Source organism: Lissotriton vulgaris, chromosome 8, assembly GCF_964263255.1.
Source record: "Lissotriton vulgaris chromosome 8, aLisVul1.2, whole genome shotgun sequence".
NCBI classification, from domain to species: domain Eukaryota; kingdom Metazoa; phylum Chordata; class Amphibia; order Caudata; family Salamandridae; genus Lissotriton; species Lissotriton vulgaris.
Window position 1 is genome coordinate 1,238,756,181 of NC_141696.1, and position 26,795 is coordinate 1,238,782,975.

At 44.9% G+C, this 26,795-nt stretch overlaps 1 protein-coding gene across 6 annotated transcripts in view; it reads right to left on the reverse strand.

The window, feature by feature from the left end:
* The window catches only part of USPL1 (ubiquitin specific peptidase like 1), a 388,707-nt gene extending 363,488 nt beyond the window's left edge, over window positions 1-25,219 (reverse strand). For 2 of the 6 annotated variants that reach the window (XM_086935145.1, XM_086935143.1), the window contains exons 1-2: window positions 24,998-25,195; window positions 4,606-4,773 (exon numbers count right to left, since the gene is read on the reverse strand). In XM_086935145.1, the coding sequence (XP_086791271.1) occupies window positions 4,606-4,743 (138 nt within the window). In that variant the 5' untranslated portion in view covers window positions 4,744-4,773; window positions 24,998-25,195. Of the gene's footprint in view, window positions 1-4,605; window positions 4,774-24,997 lie in introns of all 6 variants that reach the window. The other 4 variants (XM_086935147.1, XM_086935148.1, XM_086935146.1 and 1 more) reach the window with 4 other exon arrangements.
* Between the last annotated feature and the right edge of the window lie 1,576 nt (window positions 25,220-26,795).

The window sequence follows — 26,795 nt, forward strand, 5'->3', positions numbered from 1 at the left end:
TGAACATCCCAATTGCTAGATGTAGCCTCGGCAATCACAAAATTGGAGGTACCTGCAAATAAGACACATGCAGAATGCAGGGACGTGTAAATAAAGAGCACAGGATAAAGGTGCAAAAATGTTAAACCTTCAAGGAAAATACATGTGAAGCGCTAGGTTTCCTTCAATTATGGTTAATTCTTGAGCAGGATTCCTTTGATCATATTCATTAGAGTAAATGGCTATGAACACTGCTAATAGCAGAGGCCTAAAAAAAAAAAAGTTTGGCTAGATAGTGCAGACGGCTGCATGACATTGTTACCAATCTGTTAAGAGGTCTAAAGAATAGCAGCAACCTTGTTACATTTGATAAGTACACACATTTGTCACAATTAATTCTTTATCTCCTATATGCCAATAAGACAAGCGTTAATGTGAAAAAGCATTTGAATGTGCAAAGTATGTAAACTGCGTTAGTGAATGCCTCTTTCCATGAGTTAGCATATTAAATCCGGAGATACCGGCTTTCCCAATTCTTGTTTCTCTAACAACTAAAGAATAACACGTTTCATGCTATGGCTATATTGCACCCTTTCTCTCTAAGAGAGAATTCCTAACGTAAAATACCATAAAAATTAAAACTAATGGTTATGAGCTCCAATTCTCAAAACAATGAAACATACAATGGCCAGAACCACAGCCAGACCATTCAACGCAATTTATGAAGGAATGGATATGGTTTAAATAGACTGCCTTTAAATGGCATTGCTGATCATGTGACTTATACTGGCACCTTTTAATTTAGCACATTAGTGAAAGACCAAAAAAATGTGATTTTTAAGAGTCCACGTAATGTACTCACATATTAGCTTTAGGAAGAAGGAGAAAGTTATCCAGCAGCCAATTCCCACATCATTAAACAGTGAGAAATACATGAATACAGCGGATTTAAAAAATTGGGAACTAGCGATTCAAGTCAAGTGTAAGGCAACCCTAAGCTCTAGCATCAGCCAGGACATCGACTGAGTTCTGGACTGCATTGTTAATCAAGGGCCATCTTGCATTATTTAAAATGATACTTTTGCCGTGAAGATTATATTGCACAAAAAACAACAACAAAAAAATGAATAGGGATGCTTATACCACTCTTTTGTGAATTTAAGCTTTGTTAACTAAACTGGAACAAACAGGCTAGGAGTCACGCTACAGAAGCCATTTCTCCACTTGAGGAGGGGGAACTAGGAGCACCTGATTTTGAGAGAGACTACCTGGCAATGAAACTCCAGTCAGTGGTAGCATGGTTTAGTCTTTAAGTGTTTAAGGTACATACACAGGGAGTGGAGCACCACTGCAATAGAGAACTACCGAATTGGCAATGGCGGGCCAGGCGCACCACAAACAGGCCTCCTATGCATACCTAAAAGCATCTAAAAGAGGCATTTGCAATGCAATAGGTCTCATATTTGCAAGAGTTTAAGCTATTGGCACTGTAAAGGACAATGCCTTTTATGTATCTGTTCTGATAACTAACACAAATAAAAGGCATTGTCATTTACAATGTCAACAGCTCAAACTATTGTAAATGCAAGACCTATTTCACTTCAAAGAAGCAGCCGCCATTGTCTCGGCTGGATAGAAAACGAAAGCGCACATGGTGCACTGAATGTTGCAGGAAAGCATGTGGTGACTGCAGTATAAGAAACTCATTAAAGACAATAGTGCTTACAGACTAAATAAGAAGTACCATGTAAAAACCGAAGTAAAAGGGCAGTCTCATGGGAGGCTATAAATGAAGACACAGTGGTACTAAGGCAGGACTAACAAGCATATTAACGAACCAGAAGCCAGCATTTATGAAGGACAAGGGTACAAGCCAATGACAAATATGGGCAGACAGTTGGCGGGCTTCAAGTCCATACTCTAATACAGTATGCCTTGCAACGCATGCGCTGCCCAGGCTCGACCTAAAAAGGTACCTACAGAAGTCTGCAACACATGAGGTGTACATTCCTAAGCTGTTGCTGTGGTGCCTGACGAGGTTTAGCTATGTGGCAATTCAACACTCTTAGCCACATGTGCGTGATGTGCTATCACCCAGATGAGATAGATGTACAACTCAGGCCGTTTCTGAAAGCTGAGCAAATGTGACAAGATTTAAAGGCATCTTTATTGCTCATTAACTCTGTGAGCAATAAAAATGCCTTTAAATTTTATCTGGTCACATTTGCTCCGTTTTAACACAAAGAGGACTAAAGTTAGTTTGTCTTCCTACTCGGACCTAAAAACAGCTCTACCTTGTTAAATTTAGCTTGCATATGCCGAGTCGAGCCCTGAACTGTACTAACACATTTTATTATTTACTAAAGTAATTAAACCAAGCAAACTGGTTCAAATATGTGGAATAGCCTGGAGGAAACATTAATCATTCAACAATTAAAATCAGTACACAGTATCATCCCTTCTGATAATAGAAGGGACGAAAGATAAAATTATGGATCCCCCAAGGAGTTAAGCTACAAGAAGACGTTTCCATCCTCCGCCCTAATCACAGAATTCCTGATATGTTGTTGCAGTTAAAAAGGCAGTCCTCCAACACACTCTGGGACAACATATTTAAGGTTACAAATTCATTCACTAACCAAGAACATTCTTCCAAGTGTCTGAGGCAGGTATGGATTACCGTTCGTAATCATCTTGGGAGCCAGCTAGTTATACCACAGCAGGGTCCTTTACTCTGACAGACTAGAGAAAGAGGCCTGCTTTCTCAGCTCTTAAATTAAAAGACCTGCTAGTAAGTAGGCCATCTGAATAAAGACCCAGTTGAGGATGAGACAGCAGCTGCTATGGGCAGCTGATCAGGGCAGACCACTGCTTAACATAAGAAATGATGACATCTTTTTGGCTAGATTGTAGAAGAGTAAAGTACATGCAACAGCTTGGATGGTTTAGGAATAGATCCCTGCAGAGTGGTCTGATGAATATACAGCAGCTCAACCTAGAGTGACCTGTGGTGTTCAACAGATATCCGCCCTTCTCTCTGCCTGTTTGAATATCTTTATGAAAGCCCAACTGCTGGAACATTTGAAGGGGCGGGTCTGCTCTGTCCTCTACTTATGTAGAGGACAGAGCAAATTCTGCTAGCACTAAAACCATGGACAAAAAGTCTTAATATTCCCAAAAGAAAAACCCCTCAAATTCATGATCAACCAAATCCTAGTTACTGGAAAAAGAGACTAATCCGCCAACAAAAACGTGTGACCATTTTAGGTTAGAAGTTTTACAATCAGTGTTTGTAATAACAAGAGAAAATGTCAAGACATGGTCACCTTTGGTTTCATGTCTATGCCACAGTATTATGCGCATTTTGTAAAGCGCATAGCTATCTAAAAAAGGTTTCCCAGTGTTTCGCTCAATTAAGGAAAATAGATCAAACCTGAGTGGTATCAAGAGAAAATGCAGAGTTGGGAAGATTCCGAAAGTTGAAACAGCCAAGTCTTTAAACATTTGTGAAAGAGAGTGAATGAATGACACTACCGAGGTGTTTGAGGGAGATCATTCTAGAGTCTCGGTCCAAGGAAAAAGTAGTGCTTGACTTTCTTGTTGGGATTTCCTAATTTTAGGAATTACGGCCAACCTCCTATGACTAGAGTGGAACGAGCAGTCTGTCCCAGGGACAGAAGACACTACAAAGGGCATAGAATTGTGCAAGGTCAGTGTTGGTCGCTGAAGGACACCAAATAATGAAATCACCTCATTAAAAAAAAAAAGGAAAAAACAGTAATGTGTACTGGCTTCCTATCGAAGCAAGAATTAAAATCTGAGCTTTGATGATTGTCTTCGAACAACTGACCAGAGGGTCTGCCCTGCACAATATGTAAGTAGCCAATTTAAATGATATGCTCCGAACTGGGTAAAGGGATCAACATGCCAAACAGTATCTTGTGGTATCACTTTTTTAACATTACATGTAGTATATTAGTTTCATTTAATGCTTGTCATTCACGAAGATTTCAAAACATTTTGAAACTTTCAAAAAGCATAAGACTTAAGCAGCAATTCCAGTCAGCTAAAGAAGTGCACCAAAGAGTAACTTAAATATCAAAGTTACTTAAAGGCAAACCTCTGTCCAGACCCCTATCAGAGACAACACCTTTGCCTGGGTGACAAAAGGTGTATCTCGACCAGGAAGGACAACACTGGCAAAGTACTGGCCCCCACAACTAGCTCCAATGGACATTACTGCAGAGCGTCAGCATGTCTGAGAACAGAATGGGGGCAGCATTTATCAGCGGGTACTGCAAAAATTTGCTGATGCAACTACTGTATTCGAGAGTCTTGGGCTTCTATTAAAAGTTTGCTTTTCAACCAATCCAGAATTGCTGCTTTTAAGCTAACATCTACAACTTGATGTGAAATACAAAATGTTGAAGGTGAAAATAAAGCAATATCAGAAATAACATTTTAAGAGTACTTAACTTTTACTCTCAGAATAATCTTTCGCCTTTTTTAAAGATTTCTGAGGAAAGAAAAGTACATTTACATTTTTCAAAATTACGATCTAGTCCAAAAAAAAAAACAAGGAAAAAAAGCTTTGCACAGATGCTGAAAACCAAAGGTTTCACTGACTTTTCCCAAATACCCCGCCGTGGGGAATGTTGAGTGCCCTATACCCGTCCCTTGTTCAAGCAATGAGAATTCAGTTCCAGTCGTCTCTGAAGCCATCATTCTGAGCCACTGGGCACCTTTTCCCATGTCACTTAACATGTGAACACCGTTTAGAATCACTCAAGAACCCTGCAAAAATAAAAAAATGAATACAAACAGTTACATGAAATAGTTTAAAGGTGAAACCTATAACATTATACTGTCTTATATGTTTTAAGTTTACTTTCGCTCTCCTCTCTGAATAGCAGGCAACATATTTTCCACCCATCAGTCAAGAGAAAAATATATAAGCCATCCAAGACACATACCATGTTTTGAAAAGGACCTATAATGAATAAAGAAAAATTAATACATTCACCCAACACTTTGGCACTCTAAAGAAATTAAATCCATCTCCCTAGTTATTGGGATTTAAAAATCCGTTTATAAAATTGTCTAAATTACATTTAATGTAATGTTTATATTAAATGGTTTTGTGGTCAAACAGCTTGTGGTAACAAAGTCTTTATAGTGTAGGAGTTAATTTCACATTTGAAAATGTTTGAAAAGTGGCACCCCAAAAAATATTTGAGTTATGTGTGGACTTCAACACCAACATTAATTAAATCTTTCACTAAAAACAACATTATCAGTGTTAAACGGCTTAAAGAGAAAATTCACACATGTATTTTTGAAAATAATGAAATAATCAGTTCAGACCAGCAAAACACATTAAAGGTTCCACCCAAACAAATCTGCTAATCCATCACTTGATTTAGAACCCACCCCCCCGAAGTGAGTTTTCCTTTCCACCTTCATTCCCAAATACTCCTAGAATTGTCTCAACAGGGAAATTTTCCCCATGTCCTTTATCCCGGTTGTCATGTGCCATAAAGTCACCGTCGCGGACTATTGCAGATCCATTTTGATTGTTCTATATCCAAATGTTCCCTTGACTGGGCATTTACTGAACACACTTCCTCAATATTAAAACATTTTTTACTCTTTCATCATCACTGATGGAAAGTGGCCTTAGCAAAAATGTGGCATGTATGGTAGTGTTGCATGTTTTACATAATTATAATTTCTGAGTTACACCCTCTGTTTTAGAAAACATCACATCGATTACATTTTTCCTCTGGCAGAAAGGAATCCTTTTTAGGCCACGCCTGAGCCAGCGTATGCACTGCTCTGCGAGTTTAGTATGTGGGCTTTTAAAAGTGCTACCACAGCTTTTGCTGGCCTAGCGCTTGCACAGTGGCCAGCTTTCAGGCCCGATCAGGCGCCATCAGGAGCACCATCACTATAATCGCTGCTTCGCGCACACCACTTGTGCGCTTTTTAAAATTTAATTTCCTTGTTGCCCACACACACACACACACCCCTACCTCCCGGGCTTCTTATAACTTAACTTGAGACAATTAGTCAAGAGCTGGCTCTTGCTATGGGCCCACTGCAGCATCGCTCACAAAACTGTAGAATGGACTTCTCGTGCGCCTCTGATTTGTTTTAACCCCTTCCATGCTGATGACGGAATCGCTCCGTCATCAGCTACAGTTGAGCTGTGCTGATGACGGAGCGGTTCTGTCATGGCCCGGCCGCCGCGCCTGCGCGGCGCTGATTTCGCGCCTGCGCGGGCGTTCTAAAGAGCGGGGCGGGTCATGACGGAACCGCTCCGTCACCAGCACAGCTCAACTGTAGCTGGTGACGGAGCGGTTCTGTCACCAGCCTGCGGCGGCCGCGCGGCCGCCCCGCCCGTTTAGCGCTGCGGCGGAATAGCCGCCGCAGCGAAGGGGCTAAAACAGCAAATATAAGCACCATCACTCAACTACAGCAGCCCACAACTGGATTAGGACCTCATTAACAACACACTGCAAGACTTGTGAAGCCTACTGTGGCATAACCTCCGTAAGCTTTTATAGCAGGATTTGTTCATTTGATCACATGACTGTAAAGTGGAAGAGGTAATCCTGGGAGTGCTGTAATGTGACAGGACAATCAACCTGTCAATCTTGGTGTAGGAAGGGGATACACCGCTAGGCAAGCAACATTCTTGTTCTTCATTACCTCTCAATAAACCATTAACGTGACATTTAATGTCAAAGCTGGCACATGGTAAAAAATATGCTCTTAAAAAAAATCTATTTGAAGAGACTATCATGGTTATTCATATGATTTGTTGCATTATTAGCATGGCAAACATTTTCAAGGCTTGGCTCGTGCAAGGGCTCTTAGAACAGAGCCAGACCCTCTGCCTGGCTCTCCCTGTTAACTTTGTTGCCTCGCCCACCTGTAAATAAAAGAGGATAACCCATGCCCCAACTCTATCAATATCCAGATCACCCACAAGGCAAGAGCCTTGTTGTCAGGTTAGATAGACCGCTAACTAGAAGGCAAGCTAGCAGCGTTTCCAGACACTGTTGCATCACTGCTTCTCCTTCGGCTCACCCAATGAGAGGACAGACTGTTCTGATACAAATGGATGAGACGTGAACTACGCCTGCTCGCAGTAAAGGCACAACCAAACTAAAAAAAAAAAAAACTTCACAGGCGGACTTCGTTGCAAACTCGTGGCAACCTGCCAGTAATATGATGCAACTCCTCCCCTAGCTCCCAATCAGGCGAAGGATCTTGTTCAAAACACTCACTCGTGTACACACAGATTACTTCCGAGACCATGCAATAAATTCCACAGACATACCAGTGCCAACAGCAATCTTAAACTCGCCAGCACGTCATCAAAACACGCTAGCAAAGTCAACAGCTGCCTCTCCAACCTGGCAACATTAATAAGGAACTTCCTCCCAGAACCGCCAACAAAAACTGTAAACCTCATCCTCTTCCGGAAATCCCTGAAAACCTTTCTGTACCACTAACCACATGGATAATTCAGGGTTGGTACGAGCCCATGCCTCACGGCATGTATGGCTGGTTACAAGTCCCCCAATTATGTATCCTCTGGAGGGTTAAGCATCTCTTGAGGTGCTCTTAGTGAGAAATAGCTCATAGAGGCATCTGTTGACAAAACAAATTACTACAAAAATGCACATGGTCTTGTGACGCACTCTACACCCATGAAACGCCCTCGCGCAACCACAACAGGATGAGAGACTCGAACAACGTCTTGCAGACGTTCAGCTGCTTCTGTTGGTAGCAGGTGGCGTCTTTGTCATCAGATTCCGCAGGCGCCTCAGTGGTCTGTTGGTGAAACGTGTGTGGGGGGGGGTGGGGGGGCTCGTAATATTGGGGTCCCCAATTCTTCCTCTTGGAACAGATGGCGCCACCAATACTCTCTCCTCAGCTGCACTGAAATGACAGGGACCAAATTCCGGTGAAGAGGAACACAATGGTGGGAAGGTTCAACTCTAGGGCGCTCCTGTAAGAGGTGGCAAGCCAGGGCTTGGGTGACCCTGACAGGGCAGGCGAAAATGAACTTCCTTCTGGTCCATGGTCAGAGAATGTGACTCAAGCATCACAGGACAGAAACTAACTCTTCAGATCTACCCAAGAAATAAAATCTAGGAGTCTGGAATAGATCTGCAACCAGAAAGCTTGGCTACTACTATGGGTACAGCCTGCCCCTCATGCGACAAAGCATATGTTATGTTACATAGCGCAGAGCATTACCCAACCCCAAAGCTGCTTTAACAAGCTTTGGCATAGCCAATAGGTCTCGCCTTTGGGACCTTATAAGTGTTAAGCCATGCAACAGTTAATGCTGTTGCAGAAAGGATATTGTGCTGTATAACTAAATACTTATAAGGTCCCAAAGGTGAAACCTATTGGCTATGCCAATGCTGGTTTGTGAAGGGAAAATGCTACAAATCCACCTATTATGGAGTATTAGGCTTGACCATAGCAATGTGGTCCCACTTCAGAACAGACATAAAAAACGGAACTATCAGTGATGGGCAAAGACTCCCTGCTCCATTATCATTATGGTGGTTTGAGGCACATTCGGAATCCCTTGAGCAACCAAACTTGAACTTGACGGATGGCAAGTTTCACTTTGTATCAGTACATTAGTCAAAGTAATTAGCCAAATAGTACATTCTCCAACCGCCCGAGCTCGAAGCTTCCAGGAAAAATATGTACACCTCTGGTCCAATTGCATTGTAGTCTTCGCAGCCAATGCATGTCCTTTTAATTTGTTTTCATCTTCGATCACCACCACCCTCTGTCAAATTTTGGCTCAGTCGCGCAGACAAGTTTCATTACACTAGGCAACAGAGGGGGGAATGAAAATGGAGGTGGTGCGCTGGACACTGCTGGCTTATGCTTCCCCCATGGTCAACAATTAGGTGAAAAAAGTGCTAATTTAGGGTATTTCTATATCCAGCTACGAAATGGTACAATAATGCAATGCATGTGAATCTAGAAGAGGTTCACGTTGCATGCGCATTTTGACTGGAGCGGCAAAATTTGAATATTAATTACCGACAAGATTTTTGAAAGAGATGGTTAAAATTATTTCTCATTAAGAGTTTTGCGCAAAAGCCTTTTAAAACTTTACTTTTCCAATGCAACAGGATTGGATGAAGTACCTTAATTGGTGTATGATAGGGAAGAAAACAGTATGAGAGCAGATGTCACAGGAAATGGGGAAAATTGAACATTTATGAGAAAAGCCCATGTGGGAACTCGGCGGGCGGGACCACATGGGGGAATGTACAAATGAGGAGTTTTTCCCTGGAAGTCTCGCTGAATGCTGTAAAACACTTGTAATGTGACGGCAATGTGGTATTTACACTGTAAGCTATTCTTCCGGACATAGGCAATGGAACTGTACACATTGTAATGTACCCTGTTAAGTTATCAAGAAACAGAATCAATTTTAAAAAGCTAGACTTTTTATATGTTCACATTGCTATAAAGGACACCTTAAGCCAGGCTTGTCCAACGAGTAGCCTGTGAGCTAGTGGTAGTACTCCATCTACCTTTAAGTAGCTCTCCTGTGTGCAGCGAAACCCACTAAAGTATACGTTTTTACTTGGTTGAATTAATATGTGTATAACAAAATTGAGAGTACGAGACAAAAATTTCTATTTTCAGAACTCAAAATGACGTTTGGTGAAAAATGTCAATGTCCAATACATTTAAAAACTGATATGAGAGTGATGAATTATGTAATGTTTGAGAGACTTATTACTATTAGTACCTTGGGGCCAAGGGCATTGGAGCTAAGGCTATCGATATTACCCTTGTAGAGGAATTCCAAAGTAACAGACTTGTTTCCATTCCTGCTGACAACCCCGCCTGATACCACTAGTAATCCTGCATAAGGTAGCCACTAATATAAACTTGTTTGGTGTGGCCATACTAATATTAGGAGCTTGGAATAATTATTTTACCATATGTAGCTCCGATTACAGAAAATGCATAAGTAATAACACTTGTTCACCTTAATTTTCGCTATAAACAGGTGTTAGTGCCCATTTCATGCTGAAATGCCTGCTCCATTTCTTGGAGGAAAACGCTGGCTCACAAAGCCATCATGTAAAAAAAAAAAACTTCTTATTTTGATATTTTGACATTTGTAGAGCGCAGCACACACTCCTGGCGCTATCAGCCATTAACACCATCGATGCTCATGCTATTCTGCTGCTGTGCTGCAGATTTCTAAATCCCATTGTTCATGACGAGCTGGGCTCGTCATCAGTGTTTGAGGAGGCTACACCATGACGAGCCCAGCTCGTCATCAGCCTCGAAGGGGTTAAGAGGAACAGAAGGAAAAATAATAACTTAACAACTGAGCCTGGCAGTAACTGATGGAAATTACTGCACATACAGCCACGTTTTTAGTTTCTTTCATGAATCTAATAAAAGAAGATGCTGTCTGAAGAAAAAGGACCTCCACCACCCCTAACTTTTTTGTATATTTAGAGATTGCGTTCAAGGCAGGAAATTGTGACTGGAATGCTCATGCAGGGTTGTTATTTAGATAAGTTCCTGTTGGCAAGACAGATCCAGTGTTATAGATGTATCGACTTTATGCATGGCAACACATTTATAGCCTAGTCCTGATACTTCCAGGCAGCATAATTAATGGGTAATAAGGGAGACATGTCTTGTCAATATGCGAAAGAACCAGAAGGCATGTGCCAAACTTTTTGAGTGCTATTGACATTTTTTAAAAACCTAACGCACACTGACAAGAGAGCATGGCACTGTAAGGGTTCGGTTGCTGTAAAGATGTGGACTGAGTCTAGCCCCTATCGATTTTTACAATACTAGCTACTACTGACCGAGCGTGGTTGGTTTCATAAAAGGCTTCCTTCCACCCAACCGAGATCAAGTTTTGCTTTTGAGGAAAAAGATTTAAATTAATTTTTCAAGTATGTGAATCAATAGATGTCTCACAGTTGGTGAAGGCAGTGTTTCCATGAGTTGCATCCTGAGGCCCTGACCAATTTGGGCCAAAAGCATGGACCAGTATTCCTGGAAGAGTTCCCTAATCCCACAGGAGACAATGACTTAAGAATAGCTACTACGGAATTGTTGGACTTCAACTGATTAAGCGGTCCTATGTTTTGGCTGTGAAGTAGGAATATTGGGAATACCGAATGGTGGAACTTTAACACTGAAGTGACAAGAGTAAACACCATTGCATATCTGAAAGGATACAAGATCATTAACACAAACCAGGTTATCGCTACGAATTATGTATGTTTAATGAATTTGAAATATTTAGTCTCATCGATTTCATAGGATAGGATGAAATAAATATGCATATTAATTATGCCAAGTGACTCCGCAGCAGAGCCACAACCTCAGTGCCACTTTGTGCAAAAGAAGTATCCCCTTTGCTGCTTTTGTCGGCCGACGCGAGCACTACCTACGTAGTGCCGCGCACGTCCGTTGGCCGAGTCGGCCCGACCACTTTATTAAACCGTGGAATTTGCGCTGTGGTTAAAGAGCATTCCCACCAATAGCGAGCAATGTCACTACTGTAGTACCTGTAAAGGTTTCACATGTTTATCAAGTTATTTGAGCTTCCCTACTTTCAGTATCAAACAGTGAAACTCCACATCATTCATATCTTTCTCGCAGCACCAATAAACAAAAAATAATCGAATATCAACTATGCGGTCAGACTGACTACTTCTTGCCTGACACTCATCAGAATGCTATAAACGTCTATTTAAAGCAAATACCAGATCAAAGTTGGTATTGTGATTAAGCATAAAAAACACCCTAGTGCAAGTAATTTAGAGCAATACTCCAAAGGTTAAAATTACTGCGCTTAGCTAGTGTTACAGCATTAGTGCCAAATACTTCACAGGTCGTAGAAAAGGTGGGTGCGAATAGAGCTTCTAATCATTCACAGCCTACACCCTGCTGGTCAGTATCCTGGTCACACTGGTCTCGCCTTTCTGTCACTCCCATATGTGCCTTCTCCTATGGGCTCCTCTCAGACCAGATACATCACACTGTGCCTGTTGGTTAACAAGCCCTTTTCAGACCACATGCCACTCAGCAGGAATGCTGGTACCTCTTCTAGGGTATTGGGTAAGATAAAAAAAGTTGATAGCATCAAGTAGAACGCTTGTTGTGAATCTATCCTCCCTCTTGCATGCCTAGTCCAGCCAGTAAAGTAGAACCCTCGCGCTACTATAGAAACTTGCTTATAGTTGACAATTTGTAACCCAAATTGAGAGCCTGAAAGTTTTCACCAAGATTAGGGTTCAACTTATCAAGCTCACCGTCTCACCTAACAAATGAAAATGTTTTTTCACACTCTAAAACAGAGGTCTTCAATCTGGGGGGGGCACATTTACTCTTTGTTTAAGAAAAAACAAATGTCACAGGACTGTTAATTTCAATAGTTAAAATGTTTCAGCTGGAGTGTCATTCAGAGAGTGTCCTGTGCTGTAAAACCGAAGCCGGGCAGACAGCTAAACAAGCTTTCCTGCCAAGGTGCCTGCTTGCCTTAAAGAATTCAAATGTACACGAGTCACACCGCAAATGCAAAGGTTAATCTGCAGATTTAAAAAAGATGCTTGGGAGCCGGATTTGACTTTAATGGATCGAATCACTCGAAGCTTTGTGATGACAAAGATTTATTCTTTTTGAGTGGTAGTTAACAACTGAGCTGTTAAGTGTGTTCTTTTATTTTAATTATATTTACATAGTGCTTACTTTCCCATAGGAGGTGCTGAAGTGACAGGTAAAAAAAAAAAAATATTGCATTACACAGGGCCTGGGTATTCCTAAAATCTATATTTTGGAAGCACCAATTTATTGTAAAACATTTGTGCATTTTGTAGCTGTCAATCTCATACTGTGTATTGCACTGTGCTAGTTGTTACCACAGCTGGTCTCCCACCTAGACAGTGCCTCCCTCAGCATATGACTGCTCGCCTGCACCCAAGTCAGTCCTCTCCCCCATGCAGCAGCAGAGAAAGACTGCAGTGTGTACACTGCAGAAGCACACAGTAAGCCATCAGGCCTCGAAAAATCATGAAATGTTACTAGACCTACTGGTCTAGTGACTTACAGAATCTACTTGACCTATTTGTAATGCTCTTGACCCATAAACTGGTTTCAAATGATGTGATCATGAGCAAATAATTTAACTTGAGCTGCCATTTTCTTCATCATATATGAGAGCACCTTCAAATGTGCAAGTTCAGCATGTCTGCCGTAGAAACAAGCATTTGCAATGCAATAGGTCTCGCCTTAGGAAAGTTGGAGATAGTGGTATGGTAAATGACAATTTTTTTATTTATGTGTTTTTTTTTTAAATAACGTAATTAATAGCTTTGTCATTTACAATGCCAATAGTTATAACTTTCACAAATGTGACACCTATAGCATTGGTAATGCAACATGTTTTGTATTTACGTGACTTACATGTGTTATTACAAATAAAAATGGCTTTTATTTCTTTTTAATAATTAATACTTAAAAGTGATTCTAATTTATAATGGCAATAGCTTAAACTTTTGTAAATAACTTTTGTGAATATTATGTTCAGTGTATTTTATTGTGACGAAAATCCAAGAACAGAAGTGAAATATTAACATCTTTTTGTGACATTTGTAATAAAGCTTGAAACATTGAGAGAACATATTTGAACCAGTGATGCTGTGGTGGTGCTGAGTGATGCGGTGGTTGCGCTGAGTGATGCAGTGGTTGCGCGGAAAGTAAAGTGTGCCATACTGCGATATCTACAATAGTTAATTGTGGATGCGTTAACAATTGATGTGTGCACTGATGGCTGGTGGTGTGTGTGCCTGTAGAAATGGTGCACTGATGTCTGGTGGTGTGTATGCGTGGTGGAAGTGTGCACTGACGGTTGGTGGTGTGTGTGCCTGGTGGAAGTGTGCACTGACGGCTGGTATTGTGTGTGCTTGGTGAAAGCGTGCACTGACAGCTGGTGGTGTGTGCCTGGCTAAAGCGTGCACCGACGGCTGGTGGTGTGTGTGTTGGTGAAAGCGTACACTGACGGATGGTGGTGTGTGCCTGATGGAAGCGTGCAGTGACGGCTGGTGGTGTGTGCCTGGTGAAAGCGTGCACTGACGGCTGGTGGTGTGTGCCTGGTGAAAGCGTGCACTGACGGCTGGTGGTGTGTGTGTGTGTGTGCTTGATGAAAGCGTGCACTGACAGCTGGTGGTGTGTGCCTGGTGGAAGCGTGCACTGAAGGCTGGTTCTGTTTGTGCCCGGTGAAAGTGTGCACTGGCGGCTGGTGGTATGTGTGATTGTGCCAGGTGAAATCATGCACTGACGTCTGGTGGTGTGTGTGTGGTGGAAGCGTGCACTGACGGCTGGTAGTGTGTGTGCCTGGTGGAAGTGTGCACTGACGGCTGGTATTGTGTGTGCTTGGTGAAAGCGTGCACTGACAGCTGATGGTGTGTGCCTGGCTAAAGCGTGCACTGACGGCTGGTGGTGTGTGTGTTTGGTGAAAGCGTGCACTGACGGATGGTGGTGTGTGCCTGGTGAAAGCGTGCACTGAAGGCTGGTGGTGTGTGTGCCTGGTGGAAAAGTGTGCACTGACATGTTTAGAAGTAAAGTGCACCATACTGCGATTGCTACAATAGTAAATTGGGGATGCGTTAACAATTGATGCGTGCACTGATGCCTGGTGGTGTGTGTGCCTGGTGGAAGTGTGCAATGCCAGCTGGTGGTGTGTGTGCTTGGTGGAAGAGTGCACTGACGGCTGGTGGTGTGTGTGCCTGGTGGAAGCGTGCACTGACGGCTGGTGGTGTGTGTGCCTGGTGGAAGCGTGCACTGACGGCTGGTGGTGTGTGTGCCTGGTGCTCGCTTCAAGTGTGTGCTTTTAACGAGCCCCAAAGAAGACTCCGGGGGGAGGGTGGATTACAGGGCCTCAGCAAAATGCAATTCAAATGTACTTTATTAGTCATAGCAAGTCAACTGGGACAATTCCAAGAACACGCACTAGTCAATATTACAGATTTATGTATGCGATTTTATATAGCGCCTGCACTACCAGAGGCGTCAGAGCGCTCTACATTGGAGCAAGGAGTGCTACATGAGAAGGTTTAAAGTAACAAGGTAGTAAGGAACCACATTTATGGCTACTACGGTTATTCGAGGTGAGAGTTACATATTTACAGATTACAAATTCAGGTGGCATGTAGCCTGCCCCAAGGGGAGAACCACCATGACTGACAGACGCCCCTGCTAGGATGCTATTCAGCAACGGAACCCGAGATGAGTAGAGTTTGGGGTCAATTTGCGGCTAGGCGTAGAGTTTAGTGTGAACTTTACTTAATTTTAGCAAGGCTCGTCAGACTTCAGCCTAAGTGCTCCCAGCCCTCACGTTGATAAGAAAGCGGTGGAACTGGGAAATACAGAGATTTGCCCAGTGTCAGACACTTTAGGTGAAGGGAGGGGAGCGCCAGGATTAAGTGGCTGGTGCCCTGGCTCCAAACTTTGAAACTGCAGGGCATCGCACCATCTCTGGAAAGAGATGCGTTTGGAGCGAACCGCGCCCCCCCCGTTCTTCTTAAATGTTTACTGATGATCCCCCGCTGAGGAGACTGGCATAAGGCCTGTCCCACCCAGTCGACCCGCCATGGGAAGTATGTTTATCAGGCAGTGTCTGCTCAGCGACCGGCACAGGAAGTTCACAGGAGGTGCGGAGGGCGCGGGCGAGCTTTGCCAAGATTCCCTGGAGACTGCCCGAGAAGGAGTGACTGTCAGTGGGCTTGGAGCACATTTGACATTAGGTTTGGGTGTGCTCCTGTTCCAGTATTTGAAAGGGAAATACAGAAGTTTAGGTACTCACTGTCCCAGAATACCCGCGGGATACTGCGAAGTGACGGTAATATTCCCCTGCATCTCTGCTGAGAAGGGCAGGTGCTCCCCCTTCATAAGTAAAGTGCAGAAACTCTGTATCCAACTGTACCTGCCCATTTAAAGTGCACATCGGCTCCGAGCGGGAGCCGCTGCATGGGGTGCACCCTGTGCAAACCATGCAGACTTTGGTGCCCCCACCCCCTGACCGCAAAAATACACAGATCCTAAGCTATGAAGAGGAGCAGAGAATAGGACAACTGAAAGAGCAGAGAATAGGACAACTGAAAGGGCAGATCTCGGGTAAAGACACCGCAGATATGCCCACAGGAGACAGACCTGAGGTCAGATGCACAGGACAGGGCAACTGCGGCGAGCCGACAGAGAAGGAAGGAGGGGAGCCACATTGGGCATGAGGGCACATACAACGGGAGTGATACAGCATGGTGGCGAGGGCACCCTCATGGTATAGGAAGAGGGTAGCATCAGGAGTTGCAACAAAAGCTGAAAGGGCACAGGAATGGAAGCATAGAAATCCTGAGACAGACCAGGGGGCAGTTTCGGGTGAGGAAAGGGGCAGCCTTGGCCGCCACCCTGAAGTTTCTGCTGATACCATGTGCCGTGCCAGGGCGCCTGCTGCCAGAGAGCTCTCGAGTCACAGGTGAGGAGTTTGCCAAGTCCGCACACTGTTGCATGCACTGATAGGGAGGGGCTCACCCACGCCACGGGCCTCTACATGAACACTTTCACCCTTAAACTACCGATGCATCCTGTGCCCGTGCACCCCTTAGCTTGGCATAGACACAGTTAGCACTGCAGGGGCACTGTTGGCAGTACAGGGGTAGACGACGTCCCATGTCACCGGTTCTCTGCTGCAACAGAGCATCAACCAAAATCACAACAAGGGGGCTGCCCGCCCCCCAGCGCCCAGATCTGTCCCATCCGCAGCTCTCCTTACCTGTGTAAGTCTAGCCTTCCCGCACCGCAGTCACAAGTCACAAGCAAAGTCCCGAGGATGGCAGCGAGCGCACGTGCCATGGCTGCTGCCGGACTGGCGGCGGCGGGAGGCGCCCCTGCACCCCGTTGGTCCAGCCGCGCGTCCGCCAGATGCTCCTGCTCCCTTCCGGCTGCCCGCGTGCCCCCCACCCCCCAAACTCCTTGCTCCGCCAGCAACTCTTTGCCCGCGCGCCCGTCTCGCGCTCCATCAGCCTCCAAGCTCAGGCGGCCGCGGCGCTGACGTCAGCCGCGCGCGAGCTCTTCTACCACACCGGGCCACTAGAGGGCGCATGACTGCAAGAACTGCTAAAAGCTGGGCGAGCTCCCGCTGGGTGCAGAGCGCGCGCAGCTCTAACTGTACAGGAGGCGCAGCGTTAGGGAGCCCGGGGGCTTCGTCAGTGTTACAGGGGTGTCGGAACGCCCGGCACTCCACATCAACAACTACCAGACGCGTTGACGCCTGCCCCTTGAAAGCGAAACTCACTATGAAGCAAGCGCCCGGCCCACGGTAAACCAGAAGGAGGCGTGCTTGCGACAGGCTGGGGAGCACGCGCACACGTTCCAGGCAGCGAGGGAGGCGTGGCGCGCACCATGGATCTCCAGACACATTGACGCCTGCACTTTGAAAGAAATGAAACAAAGTGAAACTGACTAAAGGAAGCGCACGGCCCATTAGATGCAGTCAAGGCGCGCTCACGAGGTCAAATCTCCAAAGGAGAAGCTCGTGACAGCCTGACTACAGCAGAAAAAGCTCGTAACAGTCTGATGTCCACACCATTCCCAGAAAAGTGGCAACATAAGTTGTCTCGCATAGACAGCAAAAGCTTCGCTTTTGCTTTCGTCTAGGCGAGACCTAAAAACGTGTTTGACGCAATAGACTAAACTTTTTTCCATATATAATACAAATCTAGCCACATAGAGGATACAAGACTCCTGACTTGCATCTTATTTCATTAACAGCATTCATCAAGACAGAAGGAATGTTTCTCAAATCATAGTTAAAAACTATCACTTTTAATAAATGCATAACTAAGCATGAAGTGGTAGCACACTCATTTGTTATCAGTAGATTTTACATTGAAATGGCCACAAACTTTTCCACTGACATGCGGCTCTATTGATAAAACTATAGAGTGTAAAAACAATGTTTGGAAATAGAGTTTATGCAAATGTGTGTAATTTGCACATCACTAAGTAAAGTGTTCTGCTTTGCTCCTATTTAACTCTTTGTTTGCATCACACTTAATTACAAAAAACATTGCTTTTGTAATACCAGATATAGCTTGGAATATTTGTAATACTAATGTACAGGCTATTTATTTAAATGTGTTAGAGAAAAATAACCGACCACTTCAGACAGCTCACTTGACAAAAGCCTTTAACTCTAGTAAGAGGGTTCCAATGCGGCAACCACTGCACACAGCGGGATGTTTTAACGCCGGCTCGGGGAGTGCTAGGACATTGCTCACCCTGCTCAGATTTTCATGGCCATTCAGCCCCCGAAAAAAAATGACTAAGTCAACAACAGCAGCAAAACAAGCATTTGCAATGCAATAGGTCTCGCATTAGGAAAGTTTGAGCTATTGGCATTGTAAATGACACATTTTTTATTTATGTGTTGGTTTTGAAAATAGATACATTAATAGCATTGTCATTTACAATACCAATAGCTTAAACTTTCGCAAATGTGACACCTATTGCATTTGTAATGTAATATGTGTTGAGAATGAGTGAGCATGAATGGGAGAGTCAGTCTGTGAGTGGGAGAGTCAGTCTGTGAGTGGGAGAGTCAGTCTGTGAGTGGGAGAGTCAGTCTGTGAGTGGGAGAGTCAGTCTGTGAGTGGGAGAGTCAGTCTGTGAGTGGGAGAGTCAGTCAGTGAGTGGGAGAGTCAGTCAGTGAGTGGGAGAGTCAGTCAGTGAGTGGGAGAGTCAGTCAGTGAGTGGGAGAGTCAGTCAGTGAGTGGGAGAGTCAGTCAGTGAGTGAGAGAGAGAGTGGGCGAGTAGGTCAGTAGTTGCTTAGGATCCAACATTAGTGCTAGGAATGCACAGTATGCGCGTAACAAACTACTATTCAATAAATAAATATACTTAATATCCTCCTGTAATTGTTAGCTTGGGTGGTTGGGGGGGCTGAGCACATACTTATAACTCTGTTAAAGATCATGAAACCAGTGCTTACAAAGGGTGTGTGCGATAATAAAAAAGTTTGCACACTTCTTGTATTACATATATTTGTAGATGCCTTGAAGCTGCAGCAGTAGGAGACTCCTTGCTGTCACGTGCTCGATCGAGCCTTGCCTCTTCAGTGCTGCATGCAGTCTTCAGACGTCTTTTGCAAGGACGGCAGGTTCACCACTCTGACCGAAGCTCTTCAGAGAGAGAGGGGGGGGCATAGGCAGTCGTGCTCCTACACCCATACAGAGCTGAGACCATTTCTGCAAGCCTTGCCAGCCGGCCTTTGCCTCTTGAAAGAACCGCGGTGCAGTGCTACTAATGCTATTTTATTTTAAGATGTAGCACTGAAAGCTCCTGCTGGAAGACGGAAGCCAGCGTGAAGTATGATGAGCAGTTGCAGAGTTAGGAATTGGGAAATAGGCAGCTGCACATATGGAGCAGCGGACATAATTTAAACACATAACAACAGCTCTCAGTTAAAAATGCACTCTGGAAACTTCAATAAATAGTTTCTTGCATCCATAAACTGTCAAGATGCAAGAACGTGCAGAGGACGTGCTGCTAGCGTTAAAAAGACAATTTGACACTCGGCTTTTCTAACACTTAGGTGCTCTGGTCCTCGTGAGCTCCATACTTCAGCAGTGGGGTTTCTCTTTCAGTATTCAACCGCATACCCCGTCGCATTTAAGGATGCTTATCAATACCCTTTACTGCACCGAGGTTCATAGTGCACTGCTAGCAGAATAGGAAGTTTAAGGAACTAACCTGTGAAATTGTGTTAATACTAGACTCCTTTAACACGACAACCGCTCGGCTGCCGGGTACAGTTCTATCTCCTTAGACATTTCAGACCGATAAAAGCCACACCAACTCCTCGATCGCTTTAATGCTATACATTCCGACTTTAAACAGTACATGCGTTGACTTACCACAGCCGTAAGCCGGGCGCCGCCTGTCTACCAGTCTCCTGTTGTTTTTTCCTTCCCTGCTTCGGATTGCCGTCCCGTCCTTCTTTCAGCAGCCCCCTCCATCGGTTTACAGCCCCAGTCAGTCAGCACTGCCCGTATGTCGCACTTCACACCGTACCGAAGCGCTACCCTCCCCTGCGCGCGCTGCCTCCACCTCAGAGCCGCCCCGCGTGCGTCGCCGCTCGCCACTCAGCACCACACTGGCGTCAGTAAATAAGACAAGCGCAGGGTAGTCACAAGACTATATTTTATTGGCTTGGCCCGCATTTTTATGTTAAAAGCAGTAAAAAAAAATTCAATAACTTAATGAGCATTCGAAATCACCGCCGCAGCCCTGCTCCGTGTAAACGGGAAGTCAGGCACTTTTGGCCGAGACGGGGCGGGGCCTGCAATCCAGCAGGAAGTTCCGCCCGCCGCCGCCGAGGAAGCAGTGAAGCCGGCCGACTCCGACCAGCGCTGCAGAGGAGACACGAAACACGCCGAAAGAGCCCGGTGAGTGGGAGGGGAGGGGAGGGCCAGGGCTAATGTGAAGGCCTGTGTGTGCGTGCGTGTGTGTGTGTGCGCATGCGTGACTGTGTGTGATTGAGAGAATGCGAGGCAGGGGATAGTGTGCCTGCGTGTGTGCATGCAGAGGGGTGGGGGCTGCCTGTGTCTGTGTGAGAGCCAGGGCATGCGCATGCGCAGGTATCAGACGCGCGCTCCCGCGAGGAAAAACGCTCGTAACAGATTGGTGTCCTCATTCCCAACTCATTCCCCATACGGGCTACAAAAGGTCTGAAGCAGACACTCTCAATGCTCACGCATTGAGAGTAAGGTCTGCTCGACCTAAAAATTATAAATAGGAGTCAATTTTTCCTAAAATAGAAGCACCTGTTTTCAGAATGTTAAAAATTAACACAGTTTTATAAAAACAGAGAGAAAGAAGACGGAGGGACTACTTCCTCCCTTGGAATTAAAGAAAGCATCTTACGTGGACCACAAGGTTCATTATTAATGACTGTACATGTTATGTTTTAATTACAATCAATGATGTTCAGTAACCTCCAGTTCCATGCAGCTATAAAAGCCAAGCCATCAGCATCCCATTAAATATAATATGGTTTTTCTCAGATGTCGTGCGCTACAGCCATTATATCTCCGCAGGCAACAACATCTGTCAGCCAAACCTCCGAGCAATACTGGACCGACCGCAATTGGGACCACTTCTTCACCAACCCTCTGTACACCACCACGCCCACAGCAACTCTTGCAGAATCCAGAACAAGGTCACCGAAGACAAGCTCACCACCACACTCTACAAAACCCCACCACAGACATCCACGAGCGCCAAAACCTCAGCACGCAACTCCACTTCTGATCTTCAAATGCGCCAACACACTGGTTCCCCTCAAAAAACTCAGGCAAGCAGCCCTCCAAGAAAGCCAGCCGATTATCACTCATCCTGCAATAGTACAGGTGGACCTGCAGACGGCTCAAGAAATGACGGAGGAGCAGTAAGACTATAGTTGACCACGCAACTTTCAAAAACGGTCACCGCACACCACCACATCAGAGCAACAAAGGAAGCAGCCATCCAGGAATGCATCACTGCCAAAACACACAACAAAGAGCTCTTCAAATTGGTCAAAGAATTTGCCAAACCCAGCACAGAGACAGCAGATATTACCCCTCAAGACCTCTGGGACAACCTGCTACCTTCTTCCACCGCAAAAATAAGGCGATCTACAACAGCTTTGCAACCCAAGACCCACCCCCCCATCCGCAACCACCTCTCCCATTAACTCCAGACCCGAGCAAACCTTGCCCAACTGGATCTTCTTCACTGCGGACGCCACCCTCAGAATCATGAAGAGCATCCACTCCAGAGCCCCCTCTGATCCCTGCCCTCACATCTTCAGAGACCGGCACCTCCATTGCACTCAAACTCTGCTGCACTATCAACTGCTCCATCAAGCCCGCCCCCTTCCCCAAACACTGGAAACACGCAGAGATCAAGCCCCTGATGACCATATGGACCTCAACAACTACAGACCCTTCTCTCTGCTACCCTTCCCAGCCAAGGTCATCAAGAAAGCCATCACCGCCAAACTCTATGAGTTCATCGAAACTAACCACACCATGGACCTCTCACACTCTGGCATCAGAAGCAACCACAGAACCTAGAATGCTCTCCTCGCCGCTAAAGAGGGCATGCGCACACTCCTTGACCAAGTCAAAATGCTGTCCTCATCCACTTGGACCTCTCAGCCACATTCCACAGTATCCCCCAACACACTGCGCAAGACTCCACGACGCCAGCAACGGTTGACAACGCCCTAGAATGGATCCTCACCAGCTCATCACAGACTTCCATCATTCTACTCAGAACCCACAGAGATCTGCTGTGGAGTGCCTCAGGGGTCCTCTCTGAGCCCCATCCTCTTCAATATCTACATGACCCCGCTTGCAGCCATCGTCCCACACCACAGACAACATAGTCGCTGACGACATCCAGCTTATTCTCTCCCTCACAGACGTGTAACCTACAGACGTCAAGAGCAACTACCACAATGGGATTAAGGCACTCGCCACCTGGATTAAGGACAGCTGCCTCAATCTTAACTCAGACAAGACCGAAGTCTTCATCCTGGGCTCCGCCGGGGACGACTCCTGGTGGCGCCAAGTGCTCGAACCGCCAATCAACAATGTTTCATCCTCTTGCTTACACACACTGCCTGCTTCTTAAGATCTCTAAGTGGATACCCACTGAGTCCAAAAGAACGGTCACCCATGCACTCGTCAGCAGCAGACTAACAACGGCACCACCCAAAAACTTCAAAAGAAACTGCTGAACATCCAGAACGCCTCTGTCAAACTCCACCTAAATATCCCATGCCACAGCCACATGACCGGGCACCTTAGAGATCTTCACTGGCCATCTATCAACGCGAGAATTACTTTCAAGCTCCTAACGCACGCCTACAAAGCCCTTCACAATGCCAGGCCTGCATACCGCAACCACCGCCCCTCCGTCTACACTCCCACTAGACTACTACGCTTTGCCAAACTGGCCTTGGCCACTATCCCACAGATGCACAAGACCACAGATGGAAGATCCTTCTACCTCGCTGGGAAGATCAACTCCCTGCCTCTGCACTTCAGGCAATCAATCACCACTGCTTCCTCAATTCAGGAAGGACCTTAAGACCAGGCTCTTCAAATTAATTGCAAACCCCCCACCAGCACCTTGAGACCTCACGGGTTATGCTTAACAAGAAACCTGATTGATAGGAATTATGCTCTGTGTGGCAATTTTCACATTATAGAATTTGCCACATAATCTGCTGATTTTAATTATAAAAAACGTGTTTATAGCTCAAACAGTTCAAAAGTTACTAAAAAGCAGCAACATGTGGTGCCGCACAATAGAAAGCCCTTTGCAAAGCTGGACAGGTCACCTTTTTGTAGCTTATTGCTATATTTGTGTGTTAAACCCATCACATTAGTTTATAAAGGTGCTATCACCCAAGCGAGTTGTGTCAAATTATGATGTGTTTGTGAAAAATAAAGTATCACTGTTCATTTTTCGGTAATTAATTTTGGAGACTGAGTTTAAACTGTGTGGTAAGCCTCTGATACTGAACAACAGACACCAACAAGCCTTTGTTTTGCTAAACACTGTTTAATAATATTTCCCCACCGTAAAAATGATTTGCCGTGGAATTTGAGGGAGGTTATGGTGGTCGATAATGAGGAGTACCAGGTTCTAGCACTTTTTGCCAGGAGGGAGTCCTTACACCCAACAATTTGGAAAGGGGGTCTCTGCATCAAAATGTTTGAATAAAGACACACAGAATTGTCAGGTTCAAACTTTAAAGCAGTTCAGCCACGGACCTTTGTTGCATCCGATCATTAAGAAGACTACACACAATAAGATGAGGTACAATAACGTACCCAACAATAAAACAGTCAAGCTACTTAGTTGACAAACTACAGAAGGTGTATCCGTTTCAAGTATTTACTCTGAACAAAGCAGGCTGAGTGACAAGATTGAAACAACGCTTCATAAGCTTATCAATCCATCCAACTTAATCTTCTCCACAATCCAATAGTATACACCATTGCTGTTAAACATTTCACAACATAGGATCCCTCGTCCAACACATTCTTGAAAACAAAAAGGTTTCTGTGCCACATATACATTAGGTCATATCACAGAACAAGCACACTGCCCCTTTGAACATGCACTGAGTGTTGCAGCAGATGCCATTATGTATGTATACATAATATACATGCACACAATTATATATATATATGCATAGCTACTGAGCATTGTAGGAGAGTCGAATTTGTGACATTCCAATTTAAAGTACGCAACAGCTGAGTTAGGAACGAGCACTAAGCACCTATGCTAAGGTTTCCTTGTAGCTTTCCTGCCATTTAATTGAATAGATTACATTAAATCTCTGGCAAATCTACAGTCACATTTTTAAATGGTGGGCGTCTACAAAACAAGAAATACTGTACTGCGTGAAAAATTCTCCACATGTCAAACTTTGGCCGGGCTGAAAGTTGGCAACAGAAAAGTCGGCATAAAACTGCACCTTTAACTAAGGAACATTGATAAACTTACACAGACGCGCCAAATTACGAAAAGGCAAAACTGAAATATAAACCCAACAAAAGGTCTCCTATTAAAGAAGTCCTTTTATATGCCCATTTAAATGTGAGACAGACACCTTTAACCAAAGGCAGTTCGCAATTATTGCACATCAAGAATATCACCAACAGCGCCCACAGACGGGCATGGAAGCCCGGCATTGAAATCCTGAACACGCATTGCTCGCTCCTCAATGCCTGCATACGAGACACCCTGTATGCCCGAGAAATGTCGTCTAACGGCTTGTGGCCAGAAGAAGAACGGCTCATAAGACCTAACCGCTCGATTCCCCACCCGCCGTAGGCCGCGGCCTCCATTGCACAGTAAGGTCCATCACCTGTTTCCTATTCTCCTCCTCGCCCATGAACGGCACGCGAGCACCGGCAAGATGTCCGCCGGCAGCGGTTGTCCATGCGCTGCCTCAGGGCCCCCGGTTGCCGCTGCCCACGAAGAACCGCCAACTTCACGGCAGCAGCACTCGCGGGAGCCCAGCACACCCTCCAACGTGAGAGCGACGCACCGCGCTCTGCAAACCGACTTCCGGCGCACGTTTCTGACTAACGTAACCTTTTCAACGACGCCCCCGGGGCACTGAAAGAATCTAGAACGTCTGTCCTCTAAGGCCCCGCCCACCGTCTTCGCCAGACGATCTCACTATAGCAGCTAGTGTCTAGCGTAACACTGAATTAACAAGCACTGGCAAACCCAATAGGTTTCAGCTATGCGAAACGAGTACTAACGGCTTTGCCAATGTTTTTTTTATGAGTAAAATAAAAATAATGGCAAGATGCGGCCAGCGTTTTTTTTTTTAAGCCATGTTGCACATGAAAAAAAATGCAGACCATTGGGTGGGAGCTCAAGCAAAAGGAGGGGTGAGGGTGGGATAACAGGAGGAGTGCAGGGGTGGGGAACAATGGACAGCGGTAGTTCACACACTCAAAACCAATACAAAATATTAGTCGTTCGCCAAACAGCAGTAAATGCCTTTGAAAGTCTGGAAGGGTGGTGGATTAGTAATCCATTAGCCAGCTCTCCATTTGCAAACGGTCCGTGCCTCTGTTAATCGGCAGTGTCAATGAGCTAGTGGTCGAAGTGGGGGAAAGGAAAAGTAGGGGAACTATGGGTGGAGAATCAGAGTGGGGGGATAACCCGAGGATAAAAAATTAGCTAGCTATCGCGCCAAGAATTTTCAATTCTATTAAGGACACGGAGGCTAGGATTATGCTTTCTCTTTCATTTATTGCTACACACAGCAGCCAATGAAAACTTAGTATTGTGTAAATAAAACTACATTTCCCATGATGTACATGTAACATCACATCCTGTCAGACCAAATAAGAGCCACTCACAACCGGATATCCTCCTCTTTCTTTGCTTCGAGCAGTAACTGTCAATGAACATAACTCAAGTCCAATAATAATAGCATCCTCCAATGTGGAAGAACAATCCAACTGGAAAGAACATCATCTTAACAGGAAGCATATTTAGTGCATCTTCTTCTCAGACCCTGGAAGAATGAGAGACAGAAAACCCATAATTTCTGCTTAAACAGACTGTAAATACACGGGTGGGTAAACATTACAATATTGTAAAATAACCGGGTGGGATAATCCTCGCCTCCGTGTCCTTAAAAGAATTGAAAATTCTTGGAGCGATAGCTAGCTAATTTTTTATTCTATTACAGGACCGGAGGCTTTGTATTATGCTAGTTTAATGCTGATGAAACACCACAGAGGAAATATCACCCACCGGTTTGTAATAAAACTATTTAAAAGTAGATTCGGAAGACCAATCAGCAGAATGCATAATGTCTTGAACAGTAGATCCCAACATAAAACTCTTAGAGGTCATGGCACCACGAACAGAATGCTCCCCAAACACCTGGGTATCAATACCCACCTCTTGCATAACAGATTTCAACCATCTGGGTATCGTAGCCGTAGTGACCGGTTTATAAGGTTTCTGTAAAGCAATCAATAATTGCGCTACCCCAGCAGACCGAATGGACTTGGTACATTCCTCATAGGCCTTAAGACATTGCACAACACAGACTTTAGCATTACTAGGGAAGGCATGATAATCCACACTCCGAGACATTGTCTTAGTTCTGGAAGTAATGTTAAAGGAGTGTGAGG